This window comes from Typha latifolia, chromosome 1 (genome assembly GCF_019914945.1).
Source record: "Typha latifolia isolate L0001 chromosome 1, TyphaL0001v2, whole genome shotgun sequence".
Taxonomy (NCBI): Eukaryota; Viridiplantae; Streptophyta; class Magnoliopsida; order Poales; family Typhaceae; genus Typha; species Typha latifolia.
The window spans coordinates 3,131,768-3,159,744 of record NC_133086.1 but is presented as its reverse complement, the minus strand read 5'-3'; the positions used below and the strand labels follow the sequence as shown (position 1 = coordinate 3,159,744).

General features: G+C 36.9%; 3 protein-coding genes and 1 long non-coding RNA gene across 9 annotated transcripts; 3 read left to right on the top strand and 1 right to left on the bottom strand.

The window, feature by feature from the left end:
• Positions 1–720: 720 nt before the first annotated feature.
• LOC140790780 (uncharacterized) lies at positions 721–17,573 on the top strand. Of its 5 annotated transcripts, none has more exons than XM_073141045.1 (12): positions 721–1,045; positions 1,143–1,220; positions 1,323–1,607; positions 2,842–3,030; positions 8,668–8,760; positions 8,866–9,048; positions 9,134–9,236; positions 9,327–9,512; positions 10,997–13,482; positions 14,678–15,080; positions 15,147–15,276; positions 16,842–17,573. In XM_073141045.1, exons 3-12 carry the CDS (start codon positions 1,377–1,379, stop codon positions 16,843–16,845), a joined length of 4,008 nt encoding a protein of 1,335 aa, XP_072997146.1. In that variant the 5' UTR covers positions 721–1,045; positions 1,143–1,220; positions 1,323–1,376; the 3' UTR covers positions 16,846–17,573. The 5 variants fall into 5 exon arrangements, with proteins under 5 accessions (XP_072997146.1, XP_072997155.1, XP_072997137.1 ...); XM_073141036.1 differs by having other exon boundaries at positions 905–1,045; positions 1,318–1,607; XM_073141054.1 differs by lacking the exon at positions 1,143–1,220 and having other exon boundaries at positions 737–1,142.
• Positions 17,574–18,079: 506 nt separating this feature from the next.
• LOC140793426 (pentatricopeptide repeat-containing protein At2g02980, chloroplastic-like) lies at positions 18,080–21,504 on the top strand. The gene is made up of 3 exons (XM_073144906.1): positions 18,080–19,926; positions 20,023–20,173; positions 20,366–21,504. Exons 1-2 carry the CDS (start codon positions 18,167–18,169, stop codon positions 20,162–20,164), a joined length of 1,902 nt encoding a protein of 633 aa, XP_073001007.1. The 5' UTR covers positions 18,080–18,166; the 3' UTR covers positions 20,165–20,173; positions 20,366–21,504.
• Positions 21,505–21,569: 65 nt separating this feature from the next.
• Positions 21,570–25,512, bottom strand: LOC140793436 (phosphatidylinositol 3,4,5-trisphosphate 3-phosphatase and protein-tyrosine-phosphatase PTEN1). Of its 2 annotated transcripts, XM_073144924.1 has the most exons (8): positions 25,220–25,512; positions 24,350–24,833; positions 24,040–24,216; positions 23,752–23,865; positions 23,005–23,187; positions 22,503–22,739; positions 22,318–22,419; positions 21,570–22,094 (listed from the first exon to the last, which is right to left on the bottom strand). In XM_073144924.1, the coding sequence occupies exons 2-8, from the start codon at positions 24,635–24,637 to the stop codon at positions 21,960–21,962; spliced, it is 1,236 nt and encodes a 411-aa protein (XP_073001025.1). In that variant the 5' UTR covers positions 24,638–24,833; positions 25,220–25,512; the 3' UTR covers positions 21,570–21,959. The 2 variants fall into 2 exon arrangements, with proteins under 2 accessions (XP_073001025.1, XP_073001017.1); XM_073144916.1 differs by having other exon boundaries at positions 24,350–25,512.
• A 692-nt stretch (positions 25,513–26,204) lies between these two features.
• On the top strand, positions 26,205–27,949 carry LOC140798490 (uncharacterized). Its single transcript, XR_012110841.1, has 2 exons — positions 26,205–26,459; positions 27,631–27,949. It is a non-coding gene; the product is annotated as an uncharacterized lncRNA (long non-coding RNA).
• The last annotated feature ends 28 nt before the right edge of the window (positions 27,950–27,977 follow it).

Sequence of the window (27,977 nt, the reverse complement as noted above, 5' to 3'; positions counted from 1 at the left end):
ATCTTTCGCCTCCACCACATTCTCTTGTCCTCTCCCTTATCATCTTCTTCATCTTCTATCTATTCTATTATACGAGAAGATGAGAGAGAATATAAAGATGAATGATATATATATTATTTAAATATTTTATAAAAATATTTAATAAATTATAATAAAATATTTTTTTTCTAGTATAGTTCACGTTAACCCAAAATGTTAAAAATAAATCGTAAGAAAAAGAAAGAGTTGGATTGAAAATAATCAAACACGGACCGAATTAAATTTATTTTTATTAGTTGTAAAATAAATTACAGTTTGCATTTATTTTTCAACCTAATATCTATAATTTTAGAAAAATAAAAAATAAAAAATATTTATTGACATAAAAAATAAAAAAAATAGCTACAATGTCGACTTGACCACTTTTATCAATTATCTTAACTATCACAATCAAACGCCATCTTATCCCATTAATTTAGTCCTTTCAGTCCAATCAAATTCGGAAAAAAAATTAAGATAGTCTAGAGAAATTAAGATAAAATTTTTACTTCGGAATAATTCCAATCCCAATTTTTTGTTTAACTCGTCACCAAACAGCCCAATTATTTGGGACTATAATCCACGCTAATCTTGCATTGGGAGTACATCATTACATGGGAGTGAATAATAAATATCTCCAGATAGGAGGGGGTAACGGAAAATTTCCATCTAAGGCGTTACGCACCGGCAACTTCCTTAATCCTCTCTCTCTCTCTCTCTCTCTCTCTCCATCCGTTTCAGTTCCTTTTATTCTTTTCTTAATTCTCTTCGCTGAGTCGTTCTCTTCCTCGATCCTTTCCGAATCCCTAATTGTTTACATCTATCCCTCAATCGCTGATCTCGAGATTCCCATCGAATCCCACGTCGCCCAAAAGCTCGGATTACTCCCCGGCCTCCTAGATAGCCGCTACATTTGGCTAGGGTTTTGCCTTTTCTACTCTCCTTCTCCTTAGGGTTTTCGCTCTTGGGGAGTTTTGGCTTGCGAGAAAGGGGAGAACTTGATATTTGTTGGATTTGGATTGTCTAGGTTACTGATTCAGTTCCTTGTTGTGGTAATTAGTGGAGATTTGAGAATGCCGTAGCTTGGATCTTTTTCAAGTGGGAAATTTTAATCTTTGTTTCAGGTACTGGGTGGTGTTGAACGCTGGTTTCTTGATGTTGAGGGCTGTAGGAAAAGTTGTTCTTTGCGTTGCTTCTTAGTGGTAGTGCGGGTTTTCTGTTGAAAAAAGAAATGATCTTTGGATTAAGCTAAGTGGCAAAGAGACTGGAATTCTGAGGTATTTTTGCTTTTTTTGTTAGAGAAGTGGGGAAGAGGAGGAGGCACTTGAGACGCCACGGCCACGACACAGTAGCTTTGCATGGGCCCGCATGAAGGCTGGACGCTGCCGGGTGGCCCAATTCCCAATGGGCTATTGCCCAACGAAGTGGGAAGTCTTACCCGTGTTCTTGATGAAGAGAGATGGGAAATGGCGGAAGGGAGGATCGCAGAGCTAATTTCTCGCATTCAGCCAAACCAACCTTCTGAGGAACGCAGGAAAGCTGTAGCTAACTATGTCCAGCGGCTTATACTGAAGTGCTTTTCTTGTGAGGTAGGTTTGCCTCCTTACCCTCTGCATGTTATTGTATCCGCATGATAGTTGTTCAAAGGACGGGGAAGTTGTAGTTATACTTTTAATTTTTATATGCTATATATATAAAAAATAATGTATGCGTCATAAACTTTGTTTGAAGCAGCTTTATCTTAGTACTTTCCTTTCCTGGAGGAGCTAAATGTTGTTTTCTTTTCTAGGATATTACACCGGAACAAGTTCATATATTTTTTTAAAAAAACTAATATTTGATTCATAAGACACATTTGCTTTACTTGTTGGTTGAGCATTCATTATATTAAGCTGATTAGCATTCAAATAGTTCATCCATCTTTACGAGGGCATATGGAATCCAAATAAATATTTCCATTGGTATGCGTTAAGCATTATAATATTTGTGAAATTGTACACCTATCTAGAATTGCTTTTGAGTCACTCACTCACCTGAGAACCTTTTTGATTTGCTGGATAGCTGGGTACCTTTCAACTTCATTCAGAAGGGTTTAGCATTAGAACATCTCAAATGTGGTGCTGGCATAAGAAACATTGGTTGAGCATAAAACTTTACACTTTGATGATATTATTCTATAATATGATTAAATGCCAACATTAATTAACAAGCCAATTAGAAGGTCAGTATTGCCTAAGAGTGTATGAATGATATTGATATTTAAAATTGTTTCAACCAGTAATTTTTAGCTAAGATGTTATATTTGATTATGATTGATTACAGTCAATAAGCTACAATTAATTTTATTAGGAGAATGTATGGTAACATTATTGAAAACAAGGATCCAGATCTCAGTTTCGGACTCCGTCTCAGAACTAAAATTTTGCTGTTATTCAAGTTATTTTGATGGGTTTGTCTTACATCTTTATTGTAATAAATGTGTGAATAATGATGTAAATTCAAAATATTATTAAAAGCTTAAAATGAAAAAGATAAAATAGACTAAAAGTATAAATTTTTATAACTTTTTTATGGGGTGCCTGTACCACCTAAATCATGATCTGGTTTGCATGGAATACAATTTTGACAAAATATAGCTTTTCCTAATGTGACTATTTCTAAATTTTTTCCAAAAAAAAAAAAAAAAAAAAAACCTGAAGAGGTATGTGCATAGTACTTCTGCACTTCACTTAATGCCTCTATAGTAACTCATTAGAAGCTTCCGTTGACAAGATAATTTTGATGCTTCTTCAAAATTATCTAATCTTTATGCTGTGGTTTCAGGTTTTCACATTTGGTTCTGTACCTCTGAAGACATATTTACCTGATGGAGACATTGACTTGACTGCATTTAGTAATAATGGTGACTTGAAGGATACATGGGCCAATGAGGTACGGGATGCGCTACAGGATGAAGAGAAGAATGAAAATGCTGAATTTCATGTCAAAGAAGTTCAGTACATTCAGGCAGAGGTATGCGTTATTACACACGTGTCCTGCATCACATTAATGTCACAAAACTGTATATTTTTTTAGCTTCATTCATACTTTATCCATGCATAATTGCTTATATTTTGTGAAGCCAAACCTGCTTAATTGATTCTGCTGTATCTAGTGATTTTTGTAAATATGCCATTTAATGGTTGTGCATTCTGTTGATATGTTTAGACTAAATTTTTGGACACTCCAGTCTGTATGAGTTGTTATTACTTATTAGTAAAGCTGTGAATGGAATTAAACTGTCAAATGGTGTCTATGCTAAATAATCTTCCACATGATTATTTCAGCCAACAATTAATTGCCCCTGAACATGATTACAACAATGTTCATCTACTGCTAGCATTAGCTCTGGGTAAACATCAAATTACGAAGAAAACTTAGTAAAGCTTGGTTGAGTTATCTGTTTGGGTGTCTGCTACATGTTGTGTATCAGATGATCTGATGAAATTAGAGCTGGATTTTACGGAAAGCCTTTTTGGAAGATAAAAGTTTAAAAAGGACACCATGCCTTAGTAGAGCATGTAGTCATCCTCTTTGAAAAATAGGAACATAGGTAAAAAATGTTGTTTTAATTTAACAAGATAACCAACGCTTGATTTTGTTATTAATGACAAGTCCCTGTTCAACAAATGTATGACCTCTTTTGCGTGATGTTTGTCTTTTTAATATATTGAATGTTGCTGAACCACAATCAGGACTGAAATTTTTACACATCTAGGTTAATGGGAAATTTTACCAGAATACTATATAACATGATTAAAATTCACAACCAATATAAATGACACGAACACATTATCAATTTCACAACCAAGTTCAACTAAACAACAAAAAGAGCCCTCTTATGGTCTTCTTCACAATCTTGCGGAGGAGATTTATCTAACGATAAATTATTGTCCGAATTATCATCAAGCTCTAGTTCAACATCATCCTTGTCTTTTATTTCCTCATTAGACTGGATTTATTGCTCATCTAGAGAAATGGAAGAAGCATTGCAAATAGTAGCTTGAGCAGCTTTAGTGCTCCTCTTTGATGTTAAATATTTTTCGATGCTTGATACTTATGCCACCATCTCTCAAGTTAACTTTTCACTTGGAAAGATCTCTCGCTTTAAAAGATTATTATCCAACCAATCCATTGCATTATTTGTCTTTTGAAGTAACAAGATTCTTCGCCTTCGCTATTTTTCAATCTTTCATTCTTGTATTAAGTTGCAAATAAATTAGATCATTCAACATCTTCACTTCTAATCTATTTCTCCTCTTTGAGTGAATATGGCCAAATGAATATAATTAAAATTCATCAACTGGATTTAACAACTTAATCAATACAATGATATATTATCTATTCAAATTAGCTTTAATTTCTTTCATATCTAGAGAAGTTATGTATTAAATTAAGTATCATAATCGCTATATTTTTCCAAATAGGGGGCATCAACTTCATATGCACTTTATTAATGAGTTAATAAGTAATTAACATAAGAGTTGAAAGTAACTTAATAATGTACGTAAGAGTAAAAGACATGCTTTACTACATATGTTAATAATTATCTGAGTTGAATTCATCATTATTAACTTCTAGCGATCTCCTAAAATTTCTAGTAGTATCTTTATATGCTTTCATCTCCATATTTGTAACATGGACTTGAATAGATTGATCTTGGTAAAAGTTTCCAAGACAATTAAGAACACCATCAATTACATTTAATTCATTCTCTATTTCATCACAATTTCTATTAAAGTACTATTGATTTAAGTAATATGCAATAGTGTGGAGATGTGTATTAAGCTTTCTATTAACATAGTAGTCCATTGCATTGAGAAACGACTTAAAAGAAGTCATATTATTATTGAAAATATTTTTCATTTCTTTCTCATCTTTCGACCCACCATTTATGAATCCTATTGGTGGCTTTCTTTCATCATTTCCTTCTCGACATTTAAGGAATGCACACTTATACTTAATTTCTAATGAAGTAATGAGACATGACTCTAAAATTGGTTGAGGATAATAGAATAAGCTCTCTTTCATTTAGTAGTTTTTAACCATCTACATATTAGATATTTATCATAAGTAAACTTAAGCTTTAATTTTTTTTCCTTCTCCAAAATACTATACAATGTAAGAAAAATGGGGCAAACATTGTAATTTTGGGGCTCATGACCTCTTTTTTGTGTGTGTGAACTGACGCATTATTTTTAAATGTCTTGTGATGGCCACAAATGAAGACTGTCATTTCCTTCCCACATTTAATTGAACTTTTAATTAATCCTTCCTTGGATATCCTCTTCAACATCAAATATATATAGTGGGGATCATAAGATGTTCAATATATGTGGGGATATATTTTTTGGCAATCATGCAGCAACCAAATTAGCAGCAGCATTATTAGTCACAACTTGAATAACATTCTCCTCTTCTATTTTTTTGATACCATTAGCAATAATATTATAGATCTATTCATCAGTATGTCGTCTTTAGAGCAATCAACATAACATAGAAAGTTAACCCTCAACTAACAACTAACATAAAAGTTCAATGTTCTAGAAAGCACGCGACTGGTGTGTAGTGGCTAAGGGTTCATTGTGTCAGGTTGATGTTTTTAAGTATAGATTGAATTTTAATTAGCAGACACGATTAATTTTTTTACTATGGTTCAAGAGTACAAATTGAGAAAATGGAGAGAATAATTTAATTATCATTGTTGTGCTGAAAGTGGTAAAATTAGCTGCCATTTAATCCGCTATAGTTGATCGCTACCTGTTATAGCGACTACCTAGCCCAAATACCTCTTCAACTTGCTATGTCTATAGCATAACCTTAGAGGGCAAAACCAAGGCGGCCACAAGCCACCATAACCTTTTTTTAGAACACCACATAACTTTATGATGCTTCTTTTTTTCAGTTTGTCCAAGTGTTAGTCAAAATTGAGCAACCATTTTTCTTCCATGCAACTCTATAATTCTCTAAATCATTATTTATTTTAGCCACTTTCTTTTTTAAAAGTGGCTCTTGCAACTTATGCATAGAAATGTTTAACTGCTTCCATTAATACATAAAATGATTTATCGTTAACGACATTGAAGAGATGGCACACTTGTAAACCCATTGGGCTAAGTAATTCATTCTATTGCTTTCTCTTTTTTTTTTTACAAACGTATATTTTATGTTCATTTGTACCATCTTTCCTCGCTCTCTAACTGTAATTTTTGGATCAATAGAGGTGAATTTATTTATAGGACTATTACTCTTTAATCTTTTCCTTCCAACATCTTAAATTTGTCGTGCTTATTTGGTTTGAGGCTAAGCCTCGAACTTGATTAATTGGTCTCATTTTTTAGTCTTGATTTTTGAAGAGTGAACTTAACTTGGTTAGGTATAAAAAAGATAAAAAATTGTTTGTTTACTGAACCAGTACAGGGACTCTCCTTGAACTCAAACCAAACAAGCTTGTTCAGGGACCCTCCGTGAACTCAAACCAAACGGGCCCTAAATCTTCTCTCTCTCTCTCTCTCCAATTATTTTTACTTCTATCCTTAATTATGTTGCCCCTTTTGATTTCTTTTTCCTTTACTTTTGATTCTCCTTTAGATGTTTCTTCCTTGTTAACTTTTATTACCTTGTCACTAGCTTTTGAACAAGGCGCAATATTAACTTTAATATGATCTTCGCACAAAATCTATATTTTAGTGTTGACATCATTCCTAGTAGTAAGCTAATCATATTTCCATCCTAGATCAGTGGAGCCAACAAGCACAAAATATTCAAATGAAGTTGATCTAACAACATATGTTGTTTGAGAGAAATTAGTAGCAATATTTGTATATGAAATTCGGCAAAAGCTGCAAAAACACAACTGAATTTATTCACATTTCAAATTCATAACCTCAAAGTAGAATTTTATTTTTCTAAGACAAATAATAGAACTCAGTCACTGCTAATTTTATTAAATTCCAATTCACTCACTGGTAATTAAATCCACAATCTGCAGTCACTTCTAATGTGCTAATTTAATTAAATATTAACTTACAGAGAGTAATGACATACATGTGGACACAAGGCTGGGACACCTATTAGTGATTTTCTTTTTTTGTTCGATAAAAAGAGAGTTGAGTCAGTGAACATGAGAACCTTTTAGTTTCTATTAGAACCTATCTTCTCTTACATACTAGCAGAGATTTCTAGTGGCCATGAGTGCTTTTATAGTAATTAACTAATTACTCTTTAGGTTAGCCACTGCCCCCTAAAGCATCACCCAATTTGAAAAGAAAGTAAAAAACCTATGCCTATTAAACTGGGAAGTGGAAGAAGAAAGAAAAGAAATAGAGAGTGAAAGGGAAGAAAGAGGAAGAAACAATGGATTTGAATTTACTGTCGTCTGCTTCCTGCCGCTTGGGAGACAATCGAGAGAGGGAGAGCAATGGGTTTCAGTTAGGGCTCATTGACTCATATCGAGAGAAGGGAGGAAACAACTGTTGAGTTTGGTTCTTTTTTAATTATTTTTTTTTATAATTGGTTAGTTGCTCGTAAGTAAATCCGACCCATTAAGAGACGACTTGGCGGTCCACGAAGAATATCAAGCTGGTGTGCCGCCTCACCAGGGTGGCCTCCTCCATCAAAACCATGATTAGGAGTAGTCAAAACCCAGGTTATGTGGAACTTGGGATAAAGAAGGTGAAAAAGCTAGGAATGATAGAGAGCCTGCAGTTCATGCAGCTAAAGAATAGTGTGGGATAATTGACCCTAGACTTTTTAAGGTTTCTGGATAATGATTAATGTGACCGTTATTGATTCTGCAAGTTCAAGAAAAAAATCTAATGCCTAAGTCGGAATTTAGAGGTAGTTTTTAATAGAAAAAACTGGTGATGTATTGCCTAATGTTACTGTCAGTTTAAGGAGGTCTAAGGCTCACATTTCATGGCTTTATTATGACTGAGTTCAGATCCACAGTTCCATCACAAGGAAGTATGTTTGTGTGAACAAAATTAATTTTGTTTACAATTTTCTGTGTGGTGTTTCAACAATGGAATATTTTAGTGAGCAACAAAGAAGGGACTAGTGATAAGTCAACAAAAAAGTGTTTAAGACCGACACCAAGAAACACAAAGTAGTGCCCCTGGATCATCTTAATAAAAGATACAGTGATAGGATCCTCTTTTTCACCTAAAATATAGTCCATCCTGCCAAGCAGCAGCCTCTAGATGCTGCGACAAGCAATTTTCTCTATAACTGTTAACTTGGTTGTGACCACCATATGAGTTAAAAGAGAAGAGGGTGGAAATTTTCAGCAGACCATTAGGATATCTCCTAAAAACATAACTATATGAATTCTCATAATAGAGATTTAAGAATATTAGAAAGTGATATGAAATGAAACCGAACATCAGCAACCCTTAGATGATGGTATGATGGTTTTGCAACAAACCTCATTTTTTGTATTTGTTCTTTTAAGCTTTCAACTCCTATCAGATCAGCAGTTCTCCTCTCATTTTCTTTATTATTTGTGCCTATTCTTTATTTATTTATGTTAAGATCCATTGATTTATCTGGATTTTCAGAACATTTGTTGAACTTGCTGATTCCCAGCCTTTTTATATTTCTTCTTTGCAGGTGAAAATAATAAAGTGTCTTGTAGAAAACATTGTTGTAGACATTTCCTTTAATCAAGTTGGTGGGTTATGTACGCTTTGTTTCCTTGAAGAGGTGGGTGGTGCTTCAGTATATTCTATGAGATTGTTTAGTTAGCTTAGGAGCTATTGTTTTGTTATGCTGCATGAAACATTTATTGATAAGTATGCTTTTCTGTAGATGGACAGTTTAATAAACCAAAATCATTTATTCAAGCGGAGTATTATACTGATCAAGGCCTGGTGTTACTATGAGAGTCGTATACTTGGTGCTCATCATGGACTTATATCTACTTATGCTTTGGAGACTTTGGTTCTTTACATCTTTCATGTTTTTAACAATCAATTATCTGGACCTCTTGAGGTAAGTTTTGCCTTTTGCCTCTACTCTTATACCATTTGACATTGATAATGAATTTTCATTTGATAACATTGTTGTGCAATGGCAGGTATTGTATCGTTTTCTAGAATTTTTCAGCAACTTTGATTGGGAGAACTTCTGTGTTAGCCTTTGGGGCCCAGTTACTATTAGTTCCCTCCCACATATGATTGGTAACTTTGTCGTCATAGCATAATACTACTATTGGAGCAAATGTTATTTATAATTTTTCTTTTCATAACTACACTTTAAACTTCTTGCAGCGGTGCCACCTCGAAGGGATGGTGGTGATGTTTTGCTCAGTAAACCTTTTCTTGACGCATGCAGTTCAGTATATGCTGTTACACCTGGTGCTCTTGAAAACCAGGGCCAACCTTTTGTTTTAAAGCATTTCAATGTCATTGATCCTTTGCGTACAAACAACAATCTTGGACGCAGTGTCAGTAAAGGTATTTAACTTGGTATCCATTTAAAGTGGTTTGTGGATTGATGTTACAAGGGGCGGTTCTCTTGATCTTTTTTTCCTTGGTATTATACTATCATGATTTTCTGATTCGAGGAAACTTTTAGCTTCTGCTCTGTTCATTTGCTAATAGCTTGTGAAATTCAGCAGAAATGAAATGAAACTGAAAATTGAATTTGGTTGTCTGGCCAAGTGGGCGAACGAAATCTTTTTAGTTTTTACTACTTCTGAAAACATCAGTGACTAATTTTCTAGTCTTTAATTTCAATAACTGAATCTAGGTAATTTCCTGATTATTCTTGATCTTATTGCTGAGATAACCTGAACTTCTATTGTGCTCTTGCAAACCCATTTTGATTGGAAATTGCTTGGATGATGATGATACTAGATATTCAAGGTTTTTGTCACAGTTATATAATTATTTTGTAATCATTCTCCATGATCTTTTCCTGCTACTTATTTTAGTCGATGCTATTTTTAATTCTCTATCACAGTTCACAATCTATCTTGCAAATGCCCTTTTGCTTCCAAGTAATTCCTGAGACAAGCTTTGTTAGTTTTTTCAATGTTAACAGTTCCTTTGTTCCTCTATTTGGTCAGAGGCAAACCTTATAAGCTAAATTTACAAGTTATATTATGAGCAAATAAATTATTGCCTCTCTGTTTTGGGCTTGATCGTTTTTCTTATCACATGTATTAATAAATCTTAAATCCAGTAGTGTTATTTAAAGATAGTGTGTCACATAATTGTATTTTCAATAGTAATTCTTTGCATTATTCGTTAGGACAATTTCTAGAAGATAATGCTAATATGAGCTTCTCCACAAGATTTCTTATGATGATGATTCACATTTATGTTGTAACTAGCACTGGTCTCAAAAATTTGTTGCTATTGAATCTTCAGCATGCATTTGTTTCTGCAGCTGCGTTTTTTTGTCATTTACAAGTACAGCAGGCAGCCATGATTGGTAGCCCAATGTTCTCAGTAGTGGTGTCCTTTACTTATTTAAACAGACTTCCATATCTTTCTTAACTAATTGTTGAACATATTGCAAGAACACATGCATGATGCATCAGCACCTTTAGTGGCAGTTTTAAGTCGCAAACCTAGATCATAGTTTGACCTGGAGTTTGATAGTCAAGAATGAGTTCATTTGGTGGTATTTCGATTCCTTTTCTTTGCCTTACGCTTCTTGTCTCACATTGAGTTTCTTTCAATAATTTATGTTAGGAGATTCCCATGTTGTCGATTGCCAGTAGTCAGTACTCTTTATATAAAGTCAATCCTTCTCATGAATGTTTTTGGTGCTTGCACTTTATGTTGGGTTCTTCTGCATGTTACTTTGATTTCTTTGTGCAGCATGTAATTGTGCTTTTCTTTCGTTCCATATACTTCTCAGATAATAACTATGACACTTTTGATAACACACATACACATGTGTATTGAGTTTACTTCTATATTTTTGTTAGGTAATTTCTTCAGAATACGCAGTGCTTTTACATTTGGAGCCAAAAGATTGGCTAGGCTACTTGAATGTGCGAAAGAAGACGTAATTGATGAAGTGAATCAATTTTTTATGAACACATGGGAAAGACATGGTAGTGGTAATCGCCCTGATGCTCCTGTACCAAATTTTCTATATGTACAACCTCAAAAGAATGTTCCTGTTGAAGAATTGAAAAATTTTAGAGCCACTGCAAGCAATAAGAAAAAGAATGTAAATCATTTATTGCATGTTGATCATGAAAAGCTGGCTGAGGGAGTTGGTGATTATTGTCACTCCACTTCTCAAGCCCCTGACAAACTTAGCCGACACCCTCAGGATTTATGTAGGGCAAGTAGTCCTTCAGTCCATTGTACTCATAGCCAGAAACTATATGGCATGCAAATAAACTCCGGGGTCTCTGATCAGCTTGAAAGAAGCAATACCTCTAGTGGATCTGTAAAGAGTGAAAGAGGCCAGAGAACATCAAATTCAAACCACTCTGTGAATGACAGCAATGGGAAGAACAGGTCCCAATTTGTGCGGACACAATCCAGTCCTGAACTGAGAGATTCATCTGGTGATGTGTTGTCTCATATCAGGCGCAATAAAGTGGTAGAAGCAACAAAATATTCAAAGTTTGATTACAGTAGCAAAAGAAAAAACTTGGGTTCAGTGGTCATTGGTAGTCAAAGTACAAAAGCTTCTTTGGATGATCCAATGTCAACGACTTCCTCCAATCCAAGCCTTAAAGCTGGTTCCGATACTAATAGTGTTTCAAATAGTTATCAGGATGATCTTGGTTTTGCTTCTATGAGAGAAGAGCTTGCTTCTGTTTCTGAGGCATTGGAGATGCAACATGAGATGACTGAGGAGGAGCAGGATTTGGTCAATCTAATGGCATCTGCTAATTTGCATAATTTCAATGGGCAGGTAAAATTGCCAATACATATGGCTTCTCCTGATCTACCTGTATCTAATTTGATAGGTTCAGTTAGTCATGCCCACAGAAATTTGGCAGGAATTCTTCCCACTAATATGCCCCTCATTGGACCTCCCTGGGCATCCAGCATTCCGTTCTCTCAAGGTTTCCTTTCACCACCTATGATCCATTACTTCCACACAGTTGGTCCTAGTTCAGACCACGATGGAAAAGTTAAATCTATCGATGAGAATTCTTCTGCAAACGAACCATATCAAGAAGAGGGTGACCACTTCCAAGAACATGATGCTGTATTGGCCAAAGGATATAACTCAGGAGAGGAAAATCATCTGATTCATAATTTTGATGGCAAACAGCAGTCATACTCTAGTGGCCTCAGCTTTGCTTCTTTAACAGGTGACAATAATTCTGGTGCCTTAGGTGAGCCTAAGTTTGGTATGGGGGATGGAGAATCTGCTAGAGGAGACTATTCTGATATCTTCCAAAATCAAGCGAGTGGAGGGACATATGACAAATGTAACACAACGAGTCCAAATTTGAGGCTTTCCCCTGTAACGCAGGCTAGCTCTTTGAGGAGAAAATCTTCCTACCAAAGTTCCAGGAATGGATCTACTGGAAAAATCTCCAGGTCATCAAGGGAGAAATGGGGGAAAAAACCAGCCAAGTTGGCAGATCCAACTAGTTTATACGCCAAATCAAGGAGGCAGCCTGAATGTACATCTGAACATATTTCTGCAGAAGATGATGATGACACTAGAGACTGTGTTTCTATATCAACCATGGGAAGTGACATGCCGGACAGAGTAGCAGGATCTGCATCTGTTGCTTCTGCACATTTGAGAAGACATCATGTACCTGGTTATGAACCAACACATATAAGTGGATCAGATTCAATGATTCCAATTGCACCGGATCATCTCAATTCCTCTAGGCAGAGGGTAGTGGATAACTCTGGGGTGGTTCCCATGGCATTTGTTCCTACAGGACCGCCAGTACCATTCTTTATGCTTCCATTTGGTAATTTTGCATCTGATACAGGGAATGCCGATGGATCAGCAAGTCAGTTTGACAGAAATGCAAGACTTCATCATCATTCAGTAAATCTTGCAGATCATAATTTTGATTTATTTGATAATCTTGATCACCCTGACATTCAAAGTAGTTCAACAGCATCAAGAACTGGTGCTTCAGAGTCCTCAGATGAATATAAGTCTGACATTTTGAATGGTGATCTTGCTAGCCATCGGCATAGTCTGTTGTATGGGAGATTCTGCCAAAACACACATTATCATGGCCCTTTTACCATTATGGTGCAACCTACATACTTGCAGGATCAGATTCCATTGGATAGTCCTGGAAGACCGCTTTCAGGCAATGTGAACTTAACCCAAGTGATGGGCCATGGCCAACGGCTAGTTCCTATGATGCCTCTCCAACCTGGTTCCGAAAGAGCTTCTGGTGTTATCCAACAATATGGAGAGGACGCACCAAGATATCGTGTTGGCACTGGAACGTATTTACCAAATCCTGTAAGAGCATATGTGATGACGTTTGCATTTTTTTTTCTAGAGAAGGTGGTTGTAGGTATTCAAATCTTAGTCGTCACCTTCTTTCTGGGTTTCGACACTCTTCTTAAATGTGCCTAGGCTTTGCTCTGCTAGAGCAGTTTAATCTGGTGCATCAGGAGGATAAAATGTGTTTTTGAGCAGTTTTTCCTCGTACTTGGGTGGAGGACATGTGTATTTGATGGTCAAGTGAATTGAAAGTGATTGTCTCCATTATTACTTCAGTATTAAGGAGTCATGTAGATTTTCAGTGATCATCATATATGGTCTAAACTGAAGGGGAAATTTTTGGTTAAGACTTAAGACACAATGTTATATTGTGTTCTTTGCTTTGGTTGATAGAGAGTATGTAGGCTAATTATAGGCTAGGCATTGGGGTTAGCCTCCTTGATACAAAAGTTAGATATATGAACCAACCTTCCTGAAAAATTGGCTATAAATGAACTAAATTATGAGTCACAACGCGCCAAAGCAAGTGCACACAAATGTAATCCATTTTAATTTCTTCTACGAAGAAATTTGTGATTATAAGTGCTCAAACTCATGACTTTTTTCCATGGGTGGGTAGCGCAGTGGTGGTCATATGTTATATGGTTTTTACTTTTTAATGTACAGTTCTTTAAGAAAATGTTTTCAATACTGGAGTGTTTGGAAGCATGAACAGGAAAACAACAACTGAGAAAAGAATGTTGAGATGGATCAATGGTGTCATTAAGAAAAGATGGAAAAAATTATCAACTCTATGCGTCAGAATTGGATCTGTCTCAATCCAGAATAAGTGTGAGAAATAGTTTTTATTTGAATATGTCTGTTGGAGATCATATTGCATATCTTGAAGATAACTGGTTTATTTCCTTCAAGTGTAAGATGAGAGATGTATAGAAATAGCAAGAAGGAACTAAATAATCCTGTTGCTCAGAATGTCTTTTTACAACATAAAACTGAAAGAATAGGAATGAATGACAATTCGTTAGGATATACTGTTGTTCTTTCAGTTGTGATGGCTTTCTACAATTACCATATGTTGCATTACTAGTTTTTTTAATAATGTTATTTTCTCAATATACAATAATGAACCTTTTGATTTTCTTTGAAAGTCGGTACTTCCAATTAATTTAATTCAGGCAGCTGATTCTTTTGGCCCTTATTTTCTGCACAGAAGGTTCAATCAAGTATGAGAAACTACAGAGGGAATTTTAATGGTGACAGGAGCGATCGTGGAGATAAAGAAGGAAGCTGGACCAACCCAAAACAGCGAGTTACTGGCCGCAGCCATGGGCGTAATCAGGCTGATAGGCCAAACAACTTGCGGCTTAACAGACTGACTGGAGCTGAAAATCAAGCTGATAAACAATGGCAGTCATATAGAAACGAGCCACACAGGCGTGAACCACGTGCTTCGTACCCAGTTCAGTATAGTTCATTTGGGCCGATAAGCTCAACTCATAGCCCTGTTAACAATTCATATGGTATGTATCCACCTGCTCCCACAAGTTCAAATGGTGTCGGTCCACCTGGGCCTGCAGGTCCTCCTGTTATCATGGTGTACCCATTTGATCAAGGTACCAGCTATTGCTTCTCTGCTGAACCTCTTGAGTTAGGTTCACTAAGACAAGTTTGTCCATCAGGTCTCAAAGATGTACGGCGGCCCGATGGCGAGATTCTGGTTAATGGGGTGTACGAGCAAAGATATGGCTCTTACCAAGGTGGGTCTTCACGCTCGTCGCCTGATCAGCCATCATCACCTCAGATACGAAGGTACTATTAATTTCTCTTGCAATTTCTCTATTCGTTCTATATTCTTCTCTTAGTCAATTTATGTTTGAGGGTAAATAATTTAAACTGGTACAAATAAGGAATTCCCTTAGCATGAGCTCAACTTTTTAGAAGGTTGTTGCTGATGGTGCATATCAACGTGATGTTTATCACGCGCTTTGCCAGATATGTGAAAAGACTTAACTGTTACATTTCCATGAGATAATGAATTTTTGGAAGTTGAGAAATTTAGCATTTTCAAATAGTAATTAAGTGATCATGTCATAAGCCATTTTGAATCAACTTTAAAGATAATGTTTGTTTCTGAGGATTTTAGTCCAAAAAATAAAGAAACATTAGTAATTTCAGTTACATATTATAGCCTGATTATGTAATTTTAGGATTTTATTAAACATTGAATGCACTATTGTTCAAGTCTTTGAATAAATGATAATGGATTTATTAGTTTGGGAAGTGTTCCACAAACCTTGATTCTCCTGGAATATTAAGCTATTTGTCAATGTAATGATAAAAGGGCACTTCCAACTTATCTTCTTAAATTGACAGCGTTTACTCCTAAAAGTCGGGGTTTATTTGTTAACTTGTGTGTATTATTTACCAAAATTATTCCCCATTGGATATTGATGATTCTGCTAATGAAATTACATCAGCAGGCATGTGTGCTGGTGGGACACCAACCTTAATCTGGTTGTGTGTATTCATTTATTTAATGTGCTTACATTACATACTTTCTTCGAACATCCTACAAATAATTGCCTGAATGTGCTTCTGTTTCCTTGTAGAGCATAAAGTATGTAGGCACTTGTAAAACAAATATTGGCAATAAAAAATTAAGCAGCACAGTACCACAATAAGAATTGGGGTGTTTTCAGTTGCCAGATACCCTGTTCAATAGGAGCACGAAACACTTTATGTAAATCTTCACATCATTAATCTCAAGGAATTATCATTTATAACATGATGATTTAACACTTTAAGCATTTTGCTATGAGATGATAATGGTGATGAAAATAATTTGCTGACAAATCTTCTGGCTAATTCTTCTTATTCTTAAAGAAAAACTTGATTTTCTTGCAGCTAACATTACTCCCAATAAATGTTCTGTCCTACCTTTAGCAATATTTAAGCATCTTCGTGTTGCCAGTTTTCTTATTTAATGTCCATATTGATATCTCCTTTGGTAAATTAGGGTTTGCATCTGCCATTTTTCCTCTTTGCTGTTATTTAACGGATGTGATTATTCTTCTCTAGCAGTACTGTAGATTTTATATAGTGCTGAGTACTGGCTTGCTATTTGTTCAGCATCATTTTTCTGTTTAACTTTAGTTTGCTTCTATAAAAGATGATAAATGCCTTAATATAAGTAGGGTCTAGAAAAGTAGAAAACCCAGATCTTCTTGACCCTCAGATCTAAGTTAGCAGAATATCGTTGATTATGCATATGATACTAAAGTCTGAAGCAATACTGGTTCAATAGTTATGTTGCTTGGTATCGTCTAATGTGTGATAAAGTTGATTATGTTCCCTAATTTTACTTGTTAGTGCAGGTAGATAAAGACAAGGACCTGTTATGCTCTTGATGTTGCATTGTTGTAGTTCTTGAGCTCTTGAGCTACACCTGTGCACTGGAGCTCATGACTTGGTTATTCCAATTTGAGTTAGGGCCGGAATGGACCTATCTAATACCCCATGCACTTGAATGAAGATAAACTTACAAAAAGGAGATTAAGCGGAGGGTCCGAAAAAATCACTTCCTGAAGATCTGAAGCCAAGGGAGCTATGCAACGTCATAGTGAGCTAGCCTTTTGCTTTTGCTGATATTACTGGAAGAGTGGGTGAGCTCTGCAAATCCTCGTACAGATTCAGCTGAAAGAAGAGGAAAAATGAGACCATGGTGCAGTCACAGGAATGTGACGCTATCCATTTCCATATATCTGCTTCCAAGATGAAGATCCCGGCTGCATGAGCGGTGAACGAATTTTAGCTCAAGATCAAAGGGCAAGTTGCAGGCTGAACCATGCCTAGATCAATGGTTCTTTGAACTGTGTAAGAAATATGTCGTAGTTGAAGAAATATAAGTTTTAATTCTTTTTGTGAGAAATTGAAGAAAGAACGGATGTTAAGGAGAAAGGTGGGCTTATATGTTGGAGGAACACCATATCAACCACCTTTAAGTTCTTCCAAGTGCTATTGTTATAAGATTTTTGACTCTTTCAAATCAGGTAGCTAGTGCTGTACTTCTTTAGCCTACTGGTGAATGAATCGGCTAGATTCACTCTTGTGTTGTTGTACTATATCATTAGCATGGCATACTGCAGGTCAAGTTCACGAAGACCCTTGAGTAGAAGCTTCTAATTAAATGGTGTTCATCTCCCTAACACTCTTAACACTGATTGAAATCGCGATTATACATGGGTAAATTAAATTCGGGTGTCTCATTAGATGTGTATTAATGTACTAATTATATATATATATATATATATATATATATATAGCCATTTACTTAGGTTAGTTGGGTTCGGATCAGGTCATCATAAACCATATTTATTTAACGCCACTCATTTAGGTTATCAAGTAAAATACGTTATTTAAATTTTATAAATAATAATTTTTTTTGTGTTATAAAGGCAGTTATAAATGAATTAATGTGATATAAATGAGTTATGGTATTGTAAACAGGTGGTCTGGCATAATACTAATAGACATCTAAATGTAGTATATTTACAAGATTCTGCGTCTGATTACCATTTGCAATTGAGCTTTAAAGATGGCATTCCAAATCTTACCTGGCTCATTTAAATAAACGGATATGAAGTTTAAGATTGAGACCAATCTTATTGATCATATCACTCTAACTGCTGCAAGAAATTAAATGATCAGATCGCTCAGACTTCCTCTCAATCTGAAATCGAACAAGAATAACCATCTCCACCAAATCCACTCTTCGCCTAAACAAGACATGAGTCAAATCCCCGCCCACTTGCTCACCAACGGTGCACCCTTCACAGTCTCATCATTCCAAAAGCTCATAGACCTCTCCCTCTCCTCCTCATCTGGACTCACTTCACTCCCCCTTCTCTTCACCCAATTCAAGCACCTCATTAATCTAGACCTATGCAATTCTTTGATCCGGACTAGTGCGAGCTCAAACAACCATCTACGTTCGATTCTCGTGTATACCCACATGACCAAGATAGCCATTTCACCGGATCTCTCCACTTTCCCGTCCCTCCTCAAGTCCGTGGCGCAGTTGATCCTTCCTGGCGTTGGAATTCCGGTCCATGGATGCATTGCAAAGATGGGTTTTGGCGCTGATGTTGTCGTGAACACGGCTCTCGTTAGCATGTATTGTAGTTTTGCTAGTGTCAGTGATGGACGGCGGGTGTTTGATGAAATGCCTGAGAGGAACTCGGTTTCTTGGAATGCGATGATTACTGGGTATGTTCATAACAGGGAATTCAAGGAAGCCCATGCTTTGTTTTCTAGGATGTTGGTTTCTGGTTTTGAGTTGGGCGAGGTCACGATGGTCAGTGCCCTTTCGGCATGCGCACATTTAGGAGCTCTGAATCAGGGGGTCTGGATTCATAACTACATCAAGAATAACGGTTTGAGATTTAATGTGTTTGTGGGTACTGCTTTGATCGACATGTACATGAAGTGCGGCGAGGTGGATGAGGCTGTAAATACTTTTCAGGCTATGAGAGTAAAGAACGTCTTCTCATGGAATGCTTTGATATCTGGTTTTGCGATCAATGGGAGAGGATTATCTGCCATGATGGCTTTCGATGCAATGGCTAGGGTGAAAGTCAAGCCTGATCAGGTGACAATTTTAGCAATTCTAAGTGCTTGTTGTCATCAAGGGTTTGTTGATGAAGGAAGAAGGATTTTCATCAACATGGAGAGGGAATATGGATTGGTGCCAAGGATCGAGCATTATGGTTGCATGATTGATCTACTTGGCCGAGCGGGTTCTTTGGAAGAAGCTTACGAGCTCGCACAGACAATGCCAAGAGAGGCTGATGCAGTCATTTGGAGGTCATTGCTCACTGCTTGTAGGATCCATCGGAACACCCAGTTGGGGGAGGTTGCAGCAAGGAAGCTTCTAGAATTAGAGCCTGACAACGGAGAGAATTATGTTCTGCTATCAAATGTTTTAGCACGGGATAGGAGGTGGGCCGGGGTTGGAAAGGTAAGGAAGATGATGAGCCAACGAGGAATAGAGAAAGTTCCTGGTTGCAGCTCAATTGAGGTTGACAATGTGGTTTATGAATTCACGGTCACTGATCGATTTGAGAAGCAATTTGCTGAGATTTACAAAATGCTGGATCATATGAAGAGAGAACTAAGGTCAGCTGGTTATGTCGTGGATACAGAGATGGCCTCTTATGATTTGGAGGAAGAGGAGACGGAGAATTCTCTGATGCACCATAGCGAGAAACTTGCACTTGCCTTTGGACTGCTAAGAACTCCTCATGGTTCAGTCATAAGGATAGTCAAGAACTTAAGAGTGTGCAATGACTGTCATTCCTTTTTCAAGCTTGTTTCAGAGGTCTATCAGAGAAAACTCGTTGTTCGCGATCGAATCCGGTTTCATCATTTCAGTGATGGCATCTGCTCATGCAGAGATTACTGGTGATTCGCAGTTCGATTTCCTTTCACATGATTTTGTTTGCACCGAATGATAGAGCGCAAAGCCAGTTAAACCAAACTGAGCGAGTTGCCTAACAGTATTCATGCAGATAGGTTTTCCATCTCATACCATGTAAAAGAGCCAAGTCATGAGGCAGACTATGCAATTTTGCGAGCCAAGCTGCTGTTTGACAAGGTTGACAAGAAAATGGAGGTTCTTCCTCAAGGGTTACCATTATAAAAAAAAAATGTAAGTTGTTCATAAAAACCAATGATTGGCCAACTGTTTAATCCATTAAGGAAGCATCACACTGAAGTTGATTACTATTTTTTCCCCGAATTGAATTTTAATAAATTTTAAGCAGAACCATCTTAGAATATGCAGATTATATCAAGCATACTTTTCATGTTCATATTCTAAGTTCTAACCACATATCTGCAGACTGTCGGTGGCACCGCACCCATCTTGAAATCAATCCGTCGTGGAAACCTAAGAATCCATTGAAGAAAATATCAAGAGAGATCTATCGGCATCAAGACAGATGGCATTTAAGGTGCTTCTTGGATCGTTATGTAATTCCACACATGGATATTTTTCATAGCCTTATAAAGAAGCACAAGACACCAACACAAATCCACAACCACCTCTTTTCCTTATCATCTCCTTTTGATCCCGAAATCCTTATCCTTCCACCGTACAAATCCTAAACCCTTTCAAAACTGCAAGGCCTCTCTTCCAAGAGTTCAGCTTGATTCCTATATAAAACCCTTCAAGTATCCAACAACCTCATAACCACCCCAACTGTTCAATTATGGAGTCCAACGCCGACGCAAAGAAGCCTCAATCCTCTGCAACCGACCTCTTCTCCAGTGCCAAGGTGGTGGCAGAGGCTGCCGCGTCAGCCTTCCGCCACGACCCTGGCAACGTTGACAAGGGCAACGCAGCCAACGCCGCCGCCGACCTCCTCCACTCCGCGTCTCACTATGCGAAACTCGAGGAGAAAGGCTTAGGCACGTACGTGGAGAAGGCCGAGGATTTCCTCCGCCGTGATAAGCCTGCCAACTCATCCGCAACTGCCGCTGCTGCCGGCGAGGCAACTCAGTCTGAGAAGAAGGAGAGTGGATTTGGGGACTACATGGGAATGGCTCAAGGTTTGATCAAGAAGCAAAGTGGAGAGCATGGCAGTGGAGAGGAGAAGTCTGAGAAGGAGGAGAGTGGCTTTGGAGACTACATGGAAATGGCTCAAGGTTTGATCAAGAAGCACAGTGGAGAGCATGGCAGCGGAGAGGAGGAGAAGAAGTCCGAGGGCGGCGCCGGCGGAGTAGGGGACTACATGAAGATGGCTGAAGGGTTCTTGAAGAAGAATTGAGCTACTGAAGTGTTGGGTTCTTTCTCTTCATGCAAGTAGATGGTGTTTTGTTGTGCTTTTGTTAGGAAATATGATGACAGGATGTGTAATGCTTTGTTATGTCTGATTAAGCTTTGGAATTTTCTTTTCCTTTTTTGTGTGTTTAAAGTCTTGAGTCGTGGCTTGTATGGGTTTGATGTAATGAATAAATGAGTCAGAACCTTGAAGTCAAGGGAGAACTTTGTTGGGTAGTTTTTGTGGCATATATTGACTAACTTTATTCTTAATCTTTGATTCTGATAAGAAAATAATAATAATAATAATTGAAAGCTCATTCCACAATGTCATGTCATCTTGAGTTCCAAAAGATGTTTAACCGAGTAGCTTTCCACTCACATTTAAGTGATCAAATATGCAACATATGGTGGAATGATAATTGTTCAATAACAGAAAAGAAGTCTTGCCTTCTCGTCCAATTGAGCTTCATCTGCTGTGTCAAGTTTGAAAACATCCGATCTTAACATCTTTCACAGTTCTTCATCATCTCATACGTTCTCTCATGGCATTTCAGTTCTATTTTTGACGGATTCGGACAAAGAAATTGACATTAGGGCTGGTGATGGAGCCAAATTTATTCCTCATTGTAGAAGGAAAATATAATACAGCAGAGAGATCAGCCAGGTATCTTTAGTCATCACTATCAATGGATGATGGCATGAGGTGTTTTGCATTAGATGGACCAAATAATAGCTCCAAGCAAAATTCTGAGCCACATATTGATTTGCCTCTGATCCCAGCTTTATCCAAATCATGAAGTGTGAACTGCTTGTGAGAAATTACTTCAATCAAATTTGAAGTATTTGAAAAAGTAAATTGCAGTGACAGAAATTACAGAGAAATCAAATTGTACAATCTGTGGAGCAGAAGGCTTCTTATGCATGAAATTTTTTATGTAATTTCTATATGGGCGTTTATGAAGCATCGAAAGGACTTGGTCTTACGCTAGACTAAGAGATCTCTAGTTCTATGTACACAAGGATCATACCTGCATCAAACAACTTCTGATGAAAGCCGAATTGAAACATAGATAGAAGAGACGCCCGCCGATCATTTTCTCATAAAAGATAATTCGCAAGTCCCCAACCATCTGAAATGAATGAAACAGAACTTTAGTGCAAATTAGGAAGATATGAGTCTGAAAGAGAAGTGAATTGTATTTTAAATGTTTACCTGCAAAGGTTTTTCGAAATAGTAGTCAAGACATGTTTTCTGGTATATGGCTGAACATTCTGTATCCATTTGCACTACGATGCGAGGGCACTCTCCTTTCCCTTTATCCCCGTCAGTGTCATTCTCATTGAAGGAAAAATAATACCTTGGACTGCTTGGCCTAGGATAACCTTGCCTAATCTGCCTGCAACAACCTTTTGCAATTTCTACTGATGCATGACAGAGTTGATGAGGAACCTAAGAAAAAAAGGGAACCATACAAACATTGAGTAAAATTGGCGACAGAGAGATTAATAATTGTGTACAGTTTAATATCATATATTTGTCTGGATACTGATCATAATTGGCCCAAGTTGCAGATACTTTTTCTTGTTTTCCTGTTTGACTCGGGCCATTGGAGAAAAGCAGGACTGAATTGATTTGAATCAAAAGATCACCACAAATTTTTCGTTAATAAATTTAGAAAATTATGATTTTAAGATGCTGCATTTAATTTAGTTACCTCTTGTAATTCGGCAACTACAAAGAATACTGAGGTGATTCCCACAACGTCATAAAGGCGAATTCGTCGCAGTTCTCTCCTGATTGGCTGAGGCATATTAACAACAGGAGGCCCACTGCCTTCTGAGGAACCTAGGATTTTAGACCAATAATGAACATAGCGACGTTGGCTTGGTATTGAGACCTGTCCACCAAACCTCATTAGATACTGGAAAGATAACAAAGAACAGTAAAGTTGACCACAGAAAAGAAAAGGTAGCAAAGGTGTCTGAAAGTTAAACCAAATCAAGCCAACTGGAATTTCTTGATATTTCTGCATCCATTTCAGGGGGTCACAAGTATGCTCTCAACATTTCTAGGTAGAGTTCTTTTTTCTTTTTTTGTTTCTTTTTTTTTTTTGAATGGTCAGAAAAGGCATGCTAAAGAATATAAACCTGTGCCTGCAATACCCATGCTATTTCACAGACGCAAGCAAATGCAGAAAATACTGTCCTATAGCTGGGATTGTCCTAGAGGATCTCTCTTCATTCACTGATTGTGTGCGTGCGTATGTATCTGTGTATCTGTTCTTTGTAAGCAAACTGGTTGTGCGTGTGGTTTTCCTGTCTTCATAAGTAATTTGACACTAGCCAGATCTAAACAGAAGAAATATAAAGATTTATCAACTACATTCATGTGTAGAGACAACTAGTAATTCTAGCATCTGTTGTAGCAAAGCTATACACGAAGTTGTGGACATGATACATACCCCATGATTGTTAGTAGTCCTTCTAGTTGCATAAAGACGAAGAGCCTCATCTGCTGTCATGCCTCTGTAAACAAGATAAGCGCATACCATCAAGCCTGTTCGTCCTTTGCCAGCCTAAAGGATATTTTCAAAAGGATGAAATCAATATTAAGCAACATATACATGAGGAAACAAAACTTCAAGTTGATTACTTTAATAGTACACACTACTTTGCATCAGTCAGAAGAAAGTGTTGGGACAGAAAAGTTAGAACCGAATAAACGAACAAAGCATGATATAAGGATATACCATACAATGGATAACTGCAACATTTTGTGGATCATGGGAAAGCCATGAATATACACTTTCACAAAAGATCTTGATCAGTGATAATGGTGGAACATGATTGTCATCAAAAGGGAAAAAATCCACACGTCCATGAAAATTTGACGGGTCATAGGTTTCTTCTGCACATAGGTTGTAGACCTACAAAACCAACCGTAATATATAGTAAATCGATAAAATTGACGAGATAAAGTGTAGCAATGGATGTCAAGTCTTCAACATGCCAACATAGGGAGATAAATTTTAAGCTTAGAGGTCTTGCTTGAATTGTTACCTTGTAGCGACCTGGATGTTTCATGTCTAACACATCCTTGACCTGCCACATAGGATTTCGATACATGGCGCGCATGTGCTCTGCAGGGTATGACATAGCCAACAAATGGGGTGTGATATATGACATATCCAGATCATATCCCCCGACCAGCATTCTCCTCCTCCGTTTTGAGACAATGCTTCGAAGATAGAAAAATTTGGTAAGGTAATTAAGAAGCTCATTGTGGCCTTTGGGGGCAGCCACATCTTTTACCTTTCCAGACCCTTGCTTTGAGAATCTCAACCCCATTATCTTCAGCCGAGTGCAGAAGGAAACTTATTTCTGGGACTCTAGCTATACTTGCAGCTCCAGAATTAAGAAAAAGGATTTACAGTTCAAAGTTCAGCATCTCTTGTGGTGTTTTCTGGAACCAATCCACCAAGAGGATATGTTCACCACCTCATGTCAAATTCCAATGGCTTACTGCGTCTTTCTCCCCTCCATTCTGCAATTATCCACTCCTTAGATTCTATTACTGACATGACGAAACCTGCAAATCTTAATTCCTCTGGAAGATGGAATCCTCTTCGTTGTTATTGATATCGTTAACAAGATCTCTTGTCACTTATATAACAAGCAAGAAAAAAAAAAATCATCCTCATGGAAGACAAGCATCGCAAAGAACCTCTCAATAAATACATCCTTCCTTTTCATTTCAGTTCCAACAAATTAACACCATCTACATTGCCAAAAAGTTGTTCTTCAACTATTCTGTCATTCTACCAAAAGATCCGAATTCTTTTTTCAGGCAAGCAGTGGAATTATCGGTTTCTATCTCATCTACCTGACAGGTTTAGTTTGTGACATCATAGAAAGGGAAGCTTCACTCACCTAGAGATCCCGAGTTCCGAGCTCTGAAAGTTTCAATTTTGAAACTTCTCCAGATGATGCTGAACAAAAAGGAGCCGCATTTAAGGGTACCACCCTTCCCTGAGTGCTCAAACCGAGCATCTAGGGTGTGGAATTGGCTAAATTGCAATCCTAGGGAGCTCAATTCCCGCAGAAGAAGAGAGAAACCACGATAAGATGAGGTAAGAAGGGCTAAAAGTTGTCCTAAAGCTATACTTGGAAGGACGATTAGCGCCATTCTCTCCGCCCTAAATCGGGAGAGAACAATGGCGAGAATACAGGCGAGAGGAAACACGAAGGCCGCAGAGCCGGGATTTAAATAGGAAAATAATTAGCACATAACACCCTTCATTTAAGTTTATTTATAGTTATGAAACCTTCACTTTTCATGTTTCACGAATAAAACCCCATATTTTCTTTCTTTTCGCTCCTTTTCCTTTTAACGAGTTTATGCCGGATAAATTCCGAACAGTTTATCATGTTTTTCTTATCCCAATTTTAGGTGGGATTAAAGAAAAAGATTAGGATAAGGTTGGAGTTATGCCATCTTAGAAAAAGAGTAATTTGCCTCTCTCAAGTAATTTACCTAAATATACTATATTTTATAATATATTAAAATTTCGTTATAATGAAAATATTTTAGTATGGAGCGTCTCTGTGGGATACTATTTGTGATATATTTATGTTATATTATCGTGTGAATTATAATAAAATTATAGTTTATATTTAATTTTTCTAACCTAATAAATTCCTATTTTCTCAAAAATAAAAAAAATTACAAATATTCTTTGTCCTTACTATTATAAACTCTATTCTTATATCTTATTTTTATTATATTTATTATCAATTTTATTTCAATCCCAAATTTTCTTATAGTTCAACCAAACGGCCTCTTATGGTCGGACATATAAATAGTGAAACTAAAAGGCTCGTTTCGTAAAATTCCTATAAACATTGGGTGATCAAGAGCAAAGCAAGTTCGCTGAAGCATAACGACAAACATGTTAGCTTCAGTTATTACAAGCTCTATCCCTTCTCCGGACCTCTCGACTCTGCTTCTCAGGGGTAATGGGAGGCAGTTCCAGCGCACACGGGCAAAGAAACTACAAAATCGGGGAGAGGCCTCTAAAATGGACGGACCCATCTCTTCTTTTAGGGTTTCAAAGAACTTTCTTGCCAAATCCGCAGTTGCTGTCTTTGGCCTGGGTTTCCTTGATGCTGGGTAAGGCTTGTGAATTTATCTAATACACAATCTCTAGACCTTCTTGATCATTGCAGGATGACAATTTAAGGAATTAATTGAGAAATTCATCTGCGTAATTTCATATATGTTGGATGCAAGAAGTTTCTTCCTTTCTTTTAGAGCAAATTGTGGTTAGCTTCATTTGATGTTATATTATTACCTTTCATGGGTTATATGAGGATGAGTAGGTAATGTGTCAAGAATGAAGGGATTCCTAGTGATGCATTCAGCTTACTAAAGCCTCCACTATCTTGATAGACTTAATGATATTATTAAAAAGAACAGGGTACTAGTTGGACATAGTTTCGAAAATATATAATAAACGGGGCATGGGAAACATGAAGTTTTTATAATCTTCCAATTTCAAAAGTATTTACTATAAAAATTTGAGATCATTCAGAGGTATATAAACTTACTTTTCGAGGTTCTTACACCGTCATTTGATGGTAAATAGTACCTTCTTTTTGTAGCTTTTTTTCCGTCAACGATCATTTTGTATATCGCTTGGTGGATCATTGAGAGCTATGTAAAAGGAAATATTTGTCTAGTTTTTCTATAGATTGATCCAAGCTCTCTGCATTGCACATACGTTTCTCTTAATCATTACATCCTTCTATTAACCATCAACGATATGTACAACCTAGTGTGCTGTAACTCTTCTTACATCTTGGGAGATTGTCTGCTAATACACACTAGGTTATATTGACTATAAATTAGCTAGTCTTCTTGTCGCTATCTGTATGTAATATCTTACGCAAATCTTTCTCAAATGAAGTGCTATTCCATTTTTTTGCAACTTTGGGAGTGCTAATGGTTTCTCTGCATTGTGCTGTTAATCTGACGTTCGTCATCTTCCTCATACACTCATAAACGTCCATCTCCTAGCTCTCCTTCAAAAGTGATGTAAGAAAGAAATTTTTGTGAACAGTCTCTTAGTTGTCTTTTCTGGATGCTCATTTCCATTCAACTTATTTTCTGCATTCCCTTCATGACTTATGCAGTCTTTTCACAATAAAGTATTCAATAAGAGGCAGGAAAATATCGGCTTTGTTTCATTTCAACTCTTATTTTCTGGACTTTACAGCATATATTATTTCTCTTAACTTTGGAAATCTAGAAAGGTTTAAATTTCTGAGTTTTTCATGTATAGATATAGCGGCGACTGGTCTCGGATAGGCGTCATTTCAAAAGAGAGTGAAGAGCTATTAAAGGTAGCAGCATATTTTGTCATACCTTTCTGTCTATTTATCGCATTTTCACTTTCTGAAGAAGACAAGGTTCCATAGCCGAGAGGTTTCTTCAATGTACGAAAGCCTGTAAAATTTGGGCCATCCTTGTACTAGATGCTAACAATCACTTTGTTAATGTATTCTGAAGCTCTAACAGAACGGAGTTCGGTAAAGATATTTGAACAGACTTCACAGGTTTTAATGATAAAACCTTCACTATGTTGCATGTTTAGTTACAAAGCTTGACTCCGCACTTGCATCTTTGCTA

What these genes read in the sequence shown, in the direction of transcription:
- LOC140793426 (XM_073144906.1), top strand. Translation starts at nt 18,167, where the DNA reads ATGATCAGATCGCTCAGACTTCCTCTCAATCTGAAATCGAACAAGAAT. An exon ending in TGCTCATGCAGAGATTACTG is followed by an intron (nt 19,927 to 20,022) that starts GTGATTCGCAGT and finishes GTTGCCTAACAG; the next exon opens with TATTCATGCAGATAGGTTTT.
- LOC140790780 (XM_073141045.1), top strand. Translation starts at nt 1,377, where the DNA reads ATGGGCCCGCATGAAGGCTGGACGCTGCCGGGTGGCCCAATTCCCAAT. An exon ending in TGAAGTGCTTTTCTTGTGAG is followed by an intron (nt 1,608 to 2,841) that starts GTAGGTTTGCCT and finishes CTGTGGTTTCAG; the next exon opens with GTTTTCACATTTGGTTCTGT. An exon ending in TGGACGCAGTGTCAGTAAAG is followed by an intron (nt 9,513 to 10,996) that starts GTATTTAACTTG and finishes TATTTTTGTTAG; the next exon opens with GTAATTTCTTCAGAATACGC.
- LOC140793436 (XM_073144916.1), bottom strand. Translation starts at nt 24,637, where the DNA reads ATGGGGTTGAGATTCTCAAAGCAAGGGTCTGGAAAGGTAAAAGATGTG. An exon ending in TTGCAGTTATCCATTGTATG is followed by an intron (nt 23,866 to 24,039) that starts GTATATCCTTAT and finishes AATATCCTTTAG; the next exon opens with GCTGGCAAAGGACGAACAGG. An exon ending in ATTTCGAAAAACCTTTGCAG is followed by an intron (nt 22,420 to 22,502) that starts GTAAACATTTAA and finishes CATTCATTTCAG; the next exon opens with ATGGTTGGGGACTTGCGAAT.